This window comes from Taeniopygia guttata, chromosome 5, assembly GCF_048771995.1.
Source record: "Taeniopygia guttata chromosome 5, bTaeGut7.mat, whole genome shotgun sequence".
Lineage (NCBI taxonomy): Eukaryota > Metazoa > Chordata > Aves > Passeriformes > Estrildidae > Taeniopygia > Taeniopygia guttata.
This window is the reverse complement of record NC_133030.1, coordinates 6,491,738-6,502,654: the sequence shown is the minus strand read 5'-3', so window position 1 is coordinate 6,502,654 and position 10,917 is coordinate 6,491,738. Positions and strand designations below refer to the sequence as shown.

Sequence of the window (10,917 nt, the reverse complement as noted above, 5' to 3'; positions counted from 1 at the left end):
GCGTAATATATTTGTTCAGCTATTCACTTAATGAAGCTGATAAATGTGATGCAAAACAATAGTCAAGTTAATCTATTTAGTAAAATGTTTTGAGACTCTCAAGCGATGTTAAGGAGGGTAGTGTGCTCGGGGACATTTTCATTTCAATACGCTCATCTCTCCCCTCTTAGGGGGGTTTCAAGCAACCTATGTGAATATAATTTCTTATAAATGTGTCTTTAATGGGTTTAATTCACCCTTGCCAGCTGTTTTTTTAGCTATTTTGTAAGAGCAAAACAAACGTGCCAGGCTTGGAAAGCTAGTTAAAATTAGTTTCGGTCACTGGGGCCAAGCTATATTTCCTGCAAACCATCTGCTTGATTGGCACAATAGAAGGATTTTCAAGAAAAGGGGGGATCTAGAAGAGCTTTGAACGAACCAACAGTTACTGTTCCTTGTGCTTGAATTCTAAAGGTGAAGACTTAGGTGTCTTAATACAGCCTCGCCCCCGCAGCCTCCATTCAAGCCGCCGGCGTGGTCGATGAGCATCGTTCGGGGGCTGGGACACAGCAGGGAAGGAGCATCCCTCCCCCGTCTCCAGCGGGAAAAAAAAGAAAACAAAAAAGAGAAAAAAAAAAAATGAGTGGGGGAAAAAAATAAGAAAACACCCTAAAAGGCGCACACACACACACACACACACACACACGTTCGCAGCGCAGCTTTCGGGAGGAAGGAGCGGGCACCGCGGGCAGCCCGGGGGGGTTCGGAGTGGGGCTCGGCTGGTCCCTTGTGGGGCGGCTCCCGGCTTGGGGAGGGAGGACCGAGAATTTGGGCTTCACCTGGCTGCGGGAAGGGCCCGGCAGGGCAGGGCAGGGGCTGTCCCGAGGAGGGTGTCCCGCGTGGGGCCGCGCCGTGGCGGTGATTGAGACGTCCGCGTCCCGGGGCCGGGGGTGCGGGGAGCGGCGAGGCTCCGAGCGCGGCTCCGAGCCGCCCTGCCCAGCCCTTTGCTCTCCGGATTTCAAGTGCTGGCTCTCCCAATTTCATGCGGATTACCAGCCTCGGACCGGGACACACGCAGCTTCAACCCTCACCTCCCCCTCCCTACCCCTCACCCGCCGGCAGTTTTGGGTTTGGGCTTCTTTCCTTTTTTTTTTTTTTTTTTTCCCGTGACAAAGAAAGTGAGTGACTTTTAAGAAATAAATTTGAAGATAACGACATTAAAATGAATGGCAGGAAACACAAAACTGCCCGAGCATAGGTCAAACGGCATTAGTCACAGGTTTTATCCTGAGACATTAGAATTCCCTTTCTCTTAAATGATCACTGCCTTTGAAAAGAAACTTCCAAAGGAGATCTCTTAAAATAAGATCCTTTCGTCTGATTTCTTGGTTTCTTATGGTCTATCTTCCCTTTCAATAGATGTCTAGTCCCTTTTGCCGTGGTGCTTAAGGAATTCTTTATGAGTGTGCTCAGACGCATCACAAGGAACCGGGTCCACGCGTGCCCCAGCATGCGTTTGACCCAACCTTCCAGAAAATGTCAGCCCCTCTTTTTTAAAACCAGAGAAATTAGCAGCAGTTGGTCTATAGTGAGACAAAATGCCCCCAATGTATATGTAAAGAAAGGAGTAAATCATCTCAAAGGAAACGTATAATGACTGTTAAAACGAAGTGTTCTCGGAACAGTCCGGGCGGAGCTCATTTGGGAAACGCCGGGATCGGGGGGCGGCTGCGACAGGGGCAGGGAGCAGGGGACAGAGATGGGACCGGGAGCTGGCGGGGTGCCAGGTCATTATTTTATTGGGAAAGGCTCCTTTGCTTTTTCCATTCGCTCCCGTCTCGCTAAGTAACACCCCGAGAGCAGCGCTTGAGGAGCGGGGTTTGAGCTGGGAGTTTGGGGGGAGCCCCAGCGGGGCCAGGGGCAGGTGGCACGACCCCCTCCGAGCCCCCCGCGCTCTGCCCACGCCTTCCTTCCCCTTGTTCTTTACCTGCTAAGCATCGAGCCCGACAAAACTGGGGAGCGGGGGGAAAAACTCCGGGGAGGTTTTATTTCAAAGTGATGCTTTCAGGCGGCGGACCTTCCAAGTCAGGTCTGCAGGTGCTCGTCTGCTGGGGGCCGGCGAACAGCACCGGGAAAGCTTGTCAGGATCAGAAGAGTTTCCAGGGCTGATTCCGTCCTCTCCAATAAATAACTTTTTGATTTGAATCAAGGGAGAGGTTTAACAGACTTTCTTTCTTCCCTAATGTGATATAAATCGCAGATGCACTTTTATTGAATGGTTAAAGCATCGACATGGAGATAATCAACACAAAACGTCCGGACAAAAACCATCGACAGAAATAAAGCTGGTTAATAAGATTTTTGAGAAAGCTTTGTGTTAAAAAGTAAAAAGGGAAAACAGCTGAAGGTGACAGTTAGTTCATGGTTAATAGGATAAAGGCTGCATGGTTGAGCTGCACACTTCTGCTTGCAAAGGTTCAGACACACCAAAGGGCTGAATAGGGAGCTTTTAAAACATAGGACATTTAACACATCTGTTATAGTCTTAACAGAGAAATCAGGTAAAACTACTCTCAATAGCTGCTTTCATCACGCACCTCCGAAGGAAACTAACTACACTTGCGCCTTTTTCCATGTTTGCCACCACAAACAAAACCTCTCTGCCAGAAAAATCCCTATTTAGCACTTTCCCGTTATTCACACCAAAGTTAGGGGACTCCGGGCTCTGTCGCAGAGACACCTTCCTTCTGAGCAGCACACCTCCCGAAATCCCGCGCACATGGAAAGAAATATCAGGTGAATTTGGCTGCTTCGAGCCATGGACACCGTCACAGCCCAGAGCAGCTCGGACAACTTCAGCCCAAAGGATCCAAATGCTACAAGGCTGTCTTAATTTTTACAGGTGGAGGGCAGCGATTCCCATTATTTTGTAGATAAGCTATAGAGGAGAAAGGCTGCGAACCCCGGAGGGGTTGCTCTGGTCCCACAGAGGTGCCCAGATCGCTCCTCAGATTTTGTGGGAGCAGAGTTCTCACTGCCCACACCAAGGCTCGCATTTCAGTCTGGGCGAACCTCTCGCCTGAGCACGAGTACACGAGATTTTTACTAAGCTCGGTTCTTGAAAGGAGAGGTTGACACCGCAAATATGCCTCATACCGGACCTTTGATGTGCAGATAGAAAACCATCCCCATCTACACGCGCTAATTCTGCCTCATACTAATAGCAGGAGCTGAATATGTTCAAACCACGGTGGGATCCACGCTCCAAACGTGTTTCTCCCTCAACAGAACTTAGTTCCACGTTTTCTAATTTGTATTTTCAAATCCACAAAACCCGTGCTTTTCTGAGAATCCGCAGATAAGTTTATATGAATATTTATTGATTTATTTCCTAAACTCAGCAGGGGAGCGGCAAATAAATTTAGTGCTTTCTTTAAATAATTCCCTTTCTACGAGGCAAGATGTCATTTGAAACTTTTAAATAGGCATTTAATTAGCCTGTGTGTGTTGCCTCTGAACAAAACCCTGCTGGGAGCCTTTGGAGCGCTGTATTCCAAAGAGGCGGTCAATATGCAAAATTGATGACTACACTTTCTTTGTGGCGGGGCCATTGTGCCCCGGTTGCTTATGAAGTCTAATCCAATCATAAATTGCAGCCCCGGACCAATGGAAAAGCCGAGAGCTCGCCCTGAATGAAGCTCAAGTGGAGAACTTTGTTGAACCCCATTGTTGGGGCTGTCACTTTTGAAAGAGCCTCAGCGGGGCTGACCACTATAAAACCCATGGTCCAGGAGGAAGGGGCAGAGAGAACTCCGCCAGACTCGCTGGCTGGATCTTTACCGACCCAGGTTTGCAAAGCAGAAAACAAAAGCAAACAAACAAACAAGCAGGCGAGCGGCCCCAGCCCGGCTCCGCGGACGGCCCCTGCGATGATGTTCCCCAGCCTCATCGCCCCTCCAGCCGTCTACCCCAGCCTCCTCCGCCCGACCCCCACCCTCACCTTGCCTCAGTCGCTGCAGTCGGCTTTTTCCAGCCATTCCAGCTTCTTGGTGGAAGATTTGATCCGGATCAGCCGGCCGGCCAGCTACCTGCCCAGGAGTGCCCCCCCGCCCAGCATGTCCCCGCCAGCCTCGGCGGCCAGGGCGGACTCGGGGACGCCGGAGCTCCCCAGCTCCACCACCGCCGGATCCAGGAGGATCTGTTCGCCACAGACTTCCAGCAGCGACTCCACTTTCCTCAAGTTTGGGGTCAACGCCATCCTCTCCTCCGCGCCCCGAGCCGGTAAGCTGGGACAGCCCGAGCTGGGGCAGCTCCGGGCGCTGGGGACAGCAGGGGTGGCGACCCAGGGGCAGCGCAGGGACCCGGCTCCGAAAGGGGGGCAGGAGCCAGCCCCGAGCCCCCTGGCATCGCTCGGCTTCCCAGGGCGAGGGGCAGCGCTGCCGGGACGGACGGGAGGAGCGGGCGGAGGGAGGGGTCCGGTGCCCCGGCCGTGTCTTCTGGCTGACCCTGTCCTCACGGCAAAACCAGCAAAGTGCCTCTTTCCCCCGGCCCTTCCGAGCTCGGTCTGGCTCTCTTATTTTTTCTAAAAGTACCACTGAGCGACAGAACCCAGCCTTGCCGTCCGTCGAGTCCAACTGGAAATTACTCTCTGATTAATTTGATTTTGTTTATTTACTAGAAACCTCCCCTGCGTTGCTTCAGAGCGTCCCGCCAAAGACTTTCTCCTTTCCGTACTTTGAAGGATCCTTCCAGCCCTTTCTCAGATCCTCCTATTTCCCAGGTAGGTGTGTGAAATGTCCCTCTGCCAGCACAGCCCGGTGATTCCTGCCCTTCCCTGCCTTCCCCCCGCGGGGTTATGCTGCAGTTCAGAGGTTGGAGGGAGTACAACATTCAAGCATCAGTCGCGCCAATTTGCTGCCCGATTTAGCACAGGCAGTGACTGCCTGACATTCCCTGCCCGCTCCCCCCGCTGATCCGCAAATTAGCCGGGATTGTCACGGTCCCGAGGCGAGGCGGGTCCCTCCATCCCTCCCTCCCTCCCTGCATCCCTCCCGCCCTGCATCCCTCCCGCCCGGGCCGGGATGTTTCAGCACCACGAGGAGCGGTCAGCTCCCTCCGCTCCCGCGCAGGGAGGGGCAGGGAGCGAGGCAGGGAAGGGGGAGGGATCCTGCGGGTGTCCCCCAAAATGGTTATCCCCCAAAATGGTTATCCCCCAAAATGGTTATCCCCCAAAATGGTTATCCCCCAAAATGCGTGTCCCCCACACCTTTCCGCGCTACGGGCGGGTCCAGCGCGCTGCCCCCTGCTCCACCTCCGCCGCGTCCTTATCCTCTGCTCCATCACCTCCGCCGCCTTCCCGGGTACGCCGGCAACCACGGGAAAGGCGAGAAAGCACGCCACGGAGCTGTGATTGTTAACAGCACCGAAATATTACGATGCTGAGAGAACAATTAAAAAGAACCCACCGAAATCTAATTACACAAACAAGCTATGAATTTAAAAAGATAAGAGGGAAAGGGAGAGAGCAAAAAAAAAAAAAAAAAAACCCCAAAAAAAAACCCCAAGCTCTTCTATTCATCCTCTGGATAATGGAATTTGCTTCCTTTCTCCAGCGTGTGAATAGCCTAACAAAAACAACTTGAGCTTTATAAATAGCTTTTCATGTCCATTTAATGAAAATGATTTGGGGAAAGAGACGATTGTGCCATCAGTATTCTCCGGAGGAGCCTGGCATGCCGTTGTGTTTAGTTTGAAAGTGTAAATCTCTTTTGTTCCAATAATATATGGCGTTAGCTGCTTGTCCTCAGTCTTTTTCTGTTAGTTCATTACTACACAATTACCATTCACGCTTCATTAGCATCTCTGTCTCTCTTGGGGAGGTTCCCCCCCTCCTTTTTTTTTTAAGGCGAAACTCTGCCCTTTTTTATCATACTAATGCCATTGGGAACCAGGCAGTGTGCTAATTAGCTGCAACTTTTCATGTCTTCGAATTGAATTCTCCAACTTTGGAGCAGGGGGGAGGGAGAGAGAAGAGATTATTATAAAAAGATGAATACTGGTTGATCAAAACTGCATCTGAAGAGGAGCTGTTTTGTTCGGAATCAGAAAAGTCCTCATTTTCATCTCTAGCATAATAAAGCATCTGAAATGATAAAAGCATCTGAAAAAAAAAAAAATCAAATGCTTCTGAGTGGGAGGGAGAGCTTTTTTATTATACCTCTATCTTAGCCGGGGACCTTTGAATCTCCCAACAAAACCGGCCACCACTGGCCCATTTCCCACATTCGAGTTGCTAGATCTAATCCTGGCCATCACCGCCTGAAAAGGGGGATGGCTGGTTAAGCCCAAAGCTCCTTTTCACGGCCCCAGGTTGATGAGTGGCCTCCCGTGTGTCCCTCCCACAGCTGCCTCTGCCGTGGTGCCCATCCCTGGCACCTTCTCCTGGCCGCTGGCTGCCCGGGGCAAGCCGCGCCGGGGCATGCTGCGCCGCGCCGTCTTCTCCGACGTGCAGCGCAAGGCGCTGGAGAAGATGTTCCAGAAGCAGAAGTACATCAGCAAACCCGACAGGAAGAAGCTGGCGGCCAAGCTGGGCCTCAAGGACTCACAGGTGATGAAGGGCACCAGGTTGGGGAGGGCAAAGGGTGTGTGGGGAGCCAAGATTCCCCACTTCCCTGGGGCAGCTTGGGAGAAGCAGGGGAGAAGGGGTTGGGGAGCAGGGAGAACACCCAAAGCAAGTTACAGGCGATAACAGAGCCAAAAATGTCACAATTCCCAGCTGGGTGAGTAGGACCAGCCTGGTTGCCCCTGGGCTCTCTCCTAGGCTCCTCCAAAGATCAGATTCTGTGGCTCCTGTTAGCTTTAGTATGGGCATGTGCAGGGTTTTGAGAGTGCAGCCAAAACCAGCTTTTCTGGTCCCTGTTTCACTGAACCGTTTCAATTCTTTGTTGCTTTGTCCCCTAGGTAAAGATCTGGTTCCAGAACAGGAGGATGAAATGGAGGAACTCCAAAGAAAGGGAGCTCCTCTCCTCTGGTGGCTGCAGAGAACAGACCCTCCCCACCAAGTTCAACCCTCACCCAGACCTCAGTGACGTAGGCAAGAAATGCTCAGGAGAGGAGGAGGAGGAAGTTCCCCCCATGTGCCCGCCCAGCCCCCAGCATCCCCTAACCTACCACCAGTCCCCAGAACATCTACACCTGAGGGACAGACTGGACTCCCAAATGTCTCCTTCTCCATCCCATTCTAGCAGCCCCAGCAAACCTTCAGACTTCTCAGACTCAGAGGAAGAGGATGATGAAGGGGAAGAAGAAGAGGAGGAGATAACAGTCTCTTAGATGGCTTGCCCGCCCCTACCATCACATGAGGACACTGCAAAGATGTAAATAAATCAGAGTGCTATAAATTGAAGAGGTGCTGTCCCACCCCAATGTCCACATGCTTCTTCAGTGCAGGTTTTTTATCACAATAGCTGCTCCCTTCTCACTGGTATTCCTCATTTGTTGCCTTGTGTGGAGGTTTTCATGTTCCTAATATCTGCCCAGCTTTTCATAACTCTGCTTAGCAATCAATAGTTGCTCAGTTAGCTACCTTCTCCCAAAAAACCAGACAACAGGCAGCTCCTGGCTGTACAGTAGTAAGGAAAGGGAAATTTCCCTGTAGGAAAGGAAACTTCTTCCCCCAGATAAAAAAAATCATCAAAAATACAATATAGATGGTGTCACCATTTCTATCAGCTTTCAAGTGAATTTCAAGCTACTGTATTACTTCAGCTGCTACTAGAAGGCTTGTCTGATCTAGCAACACTTTCCTCCAAAATAAATAGCCTTGAGAGACCCAGACCAAGCTCTGCCTCCCTCCTCACCCCAGATGGCACCATGCTTGTGCAACAAATCCATTGAAATCCCTGGAATGACTTTGAAGGTATAATGCAAGCATGCCTTGTGTAATGGAGATCTTATATATTTATGATTTTCATCCTTATTTATTCACCAATATTGTGTTCAAAGCACTGTCTCACCCACCTTCTTGCCCACATTTGTGTTTATTTTCCACTTTGCTTCTCCTATTCATGGTGTGGACAGAGGAAAGTGGATACATCTCTTTGATTTTTAACTGAACTTTGCTGTCTTTGCACAGCTTATATGAACTGTACACTATTTTGTACACTTACTCTGTATGGGTGTTTTATACCAAGGTTATTGTCAATGATTATAACAATGGCTCAACAATGCTTCTCTCTTTTTTTTTTTTTTTTAATTAAATGACAGCTAAACTACAGGCAAATGCAGCTGTGTAATTGTGTAACTTATAAAGAAACACTTATTTTGTATTTTACCATGTACAGACTCTAAATATGTGTATATATTAAAGTGGATAATTGTCAAATAAAAAAAAAAAAAAGTAGATTTCCAGATTTGATCATTTGGTAGTACTTGGTTCTAGGTAACAGGTTGTTGTAGTTTGTATCTGGGAGAGGAATCTACTTTGTTAGTGATTCAATAAGAATTTATCAGTTTCTATTTAAGTGATTTTACAAGAATACCTACCTGCCTTTTAGCTAGGGAGCAACTCTTCACACTTGGCTAGGATACTACAGTTTATACACTAGGAGTAGGTAATCAATTAATTAATTCTTACAGGGTAGAGAAACAGAATGAAAGAGACAAACTTTACTCTTCAACCTCAAGTCCAGCCACGGATCATTACCACAACACCAGGCAGATCCATAACCACCCACCTGCTTTTTGTTTTTACACTTCTGCTACACACTACAGAAATATCAATGGGCTTTGCCTTGCATACAGGCAGCAGAGTTTTTCTGAAACAGAGATTTCATTACAAAATTGCTTTTATTTTCTGCCCCATGATCTTTAATGCCCACCATTCATGGCACACCAAAACAAAAGAAAGAAATGCAGCAGATGTCCCCCAGATACAGTTCTCCCTCTGTGAGAAGAGAGCTGTCTCCCCATCTACTTCACTGCCACAGCCACAAGGGAAGGTGTGAAAGGAAGAAAAGAGTGATTCCGTTTGGAATGGACCTATTAAAATCATCTAGTCCAGATTCAAGACTGGCCAAAAAATAAAAGTATTATTAAGGCGCACCGTCCAAAAGCTTCCTGAATGCTGCCAGGCACAGGGCATGACTACCCCCTGATAGAAAATCTGTTCCAGGTCTTTAACCTGCTTCCAATTGGACACATCTGAGCTGGCACTCATTGACACATTTCTCATCTTCTACCTCTCTGATGCCTTGAAGCCATTAGCAACTGATAACATACACCTGACACTGGTGGAATGGAAAAAGAGATGGAAAATACACAGACAGTATTTATTCCACAAAATATAGTTATTGTAAATGCAGGTGAACCCAATGGGAAGAAATGATGATGTCTGACTCAGTTCAGAAGGCTGAATGATTTCTTTATTATAACTATGCTAAAATACATTAATATACTATATAAAAGGAAGATACTAAAACTATATCTTACTTTCTTTGACTCTAACCCAACTTGTGACCCTCTCTGAGAGCCCAGCCCCAGGTGGGTTGGATTGGCCATCAGCTCAAACAATCCTCACCAGAATCCAACCAAGCAATCACCCCCAGTAAACAATTCTCCAAACACATTCCACATGGGGAAAAAACAAGGGGCAGAAATAGAAATTGTTTTCTCTTTCATTTCTCTCTGTGCACCTCTATGAAATATCTTGAGAGGGACAGAAATGTTCTTGCCACATATAGTGAAACAGCAAAAGGCCTTGTTGGGTTAGTGTTTCTTGAGTTGTAAAAAGCCACGTACAAAAGAAAAGCTAAACAAGGAATTCATTCACTGCTTCCCATGGGCAGGCAGGTGTTCAGCCTTCCCAGGAGAGCAGGGCTTCATCACACAGAATGGTCACTTGGGAAGACAAACATTATCACTCCAAGCATCCCCCCTCTTCCTCCTTCCCCCTACTTCACATCCTGAACCTGATGCCGTGTGCTCTGGAATGTCCCTTTGCTCAGCTGGGGTCACCTGTCCTGGCTGTGTCCCCTCCCAGGCACCCCCAGTGTGGGAATCCAGGGCTTCCCTCTGGCTGCCCTGGCAGGTCTGGGACCCTGGCAGGGGTCAGGAACCCCCCTGGACAGAGCCCCCAGAGACACTGGCTGTGATCTCTGCCCATGGAAAAGAGTTTTCAATCTTACAGGATGAATTACCAGCTCTGAGCTCATGAGCTTGTTCTTTCCCCACCGGGCTTGGGCTCTGTGTCCTAACTCCTCCTTTGCACTGGGTGGTGCTGGTTCATCACAATCCCGACAAAAAGGCACTCGGGTCTGGCGAGGGAGGCATCGAATGCGATTTGTTAGAGAGAACACTGCGAGATGGCATCGCCGGCCGGGGGCTATGTACAAATCACAAACGGGACGGGACTGCTGTGGAACGCATCCCGAGCTGTTTATTTCCCAGCATCAGTCTCATTACATGGTTATGACAATGGGAAGATGCCAGCAGCTCACATCCAGGCAACAGACCAAGAACTTAATGTTACAACTCACTTTATAGACTTTTTGACCAGTCACACAAAGCAAAAGCATATTGACAGTAGTTCTATCCAACCACTATAAGCACACCACGTACCTTTGGTTAAAACAATTCTTGCTTGTTTCAAATACAATACCTGCTTGTAACCCTTAAGACACAGTGCACAGAGCTCCATTATTAAGCTTAGACCTTCCTAATATCTCACCAGATATACTTTTCTGCAACTTAGCGAGTTATTCTACCCAAGTGTTAATACACAGACCATTGTTCTATTTGTCCTTTCTTTCTACTTGTATAATTTTTCTGCTGACAACTCTTACAGCTACTGCTTAGCTCTAATCACCATCCTGCTGTCTCTGAGGCCTGCCTTTTGCAACGTGCCCAGAACCCTCTGATTTTAGGGAATCCCACAGATGG

General features: G+C 48.7%; 1 protein-coding gene across 1 annotated transcript; it reads left to right on the top strand.

Moving 5' to 3' along the window:
* Nucleotides 1-3,000: 3,000 nt before the first annotated feature.
* Nucleotides 3,001-8,249, top strand: DBX1 (developing brain homeobox 1). The gene is made up of 4 exons (XM_002187296.5): nt 3,001-4,260; nt 4,658-4,759; nt 6,384-6,586; nt 6,940-8,249. The coding sequence occupies exons 1-4, from the start codon at nt 3,672-3,674 to the stop codon at nt 7,309-7,311; spliced, it is 1,266 nt and encodes a 421-aa protein (XP_002187332.3). The 5' UTR covers nt 3,001-3,671; the 3' UTR covers nt 7,312-8,249.
* The last annotated feature ends 2,668 nt before the right edge of the window (nt 8,250-10,917 follow it).

What these genes read in the sequence shown, in the direction of transcription:
- DBX1 (XM_002187296.5), top strand. Translation starts at nt 3,672, where the DNA reads ATGAAGCTCAAGTGGAGAACTTTGTTGAACCCCATTGTTGGGGCTGTC. An exon ending in CTCCTCCGCGCCCCGAGCCG is followed by an intron (nt 4,261 to 4,657) that starts GTAAGCTGGGAC and finishes TTTATTTACTAG; the next exon opens with AAACCTCCCCTGCGTTGCTT. An exon ending in CAGATCCTCCTATTTCCCAG is followed by an intron (nt 4,760 to 6,383) that starts GTAGGTGTGTGA and finishes TCCCTCCCACAG; the next exon opens with CTGCCTCTGCCGTGGTGCCC.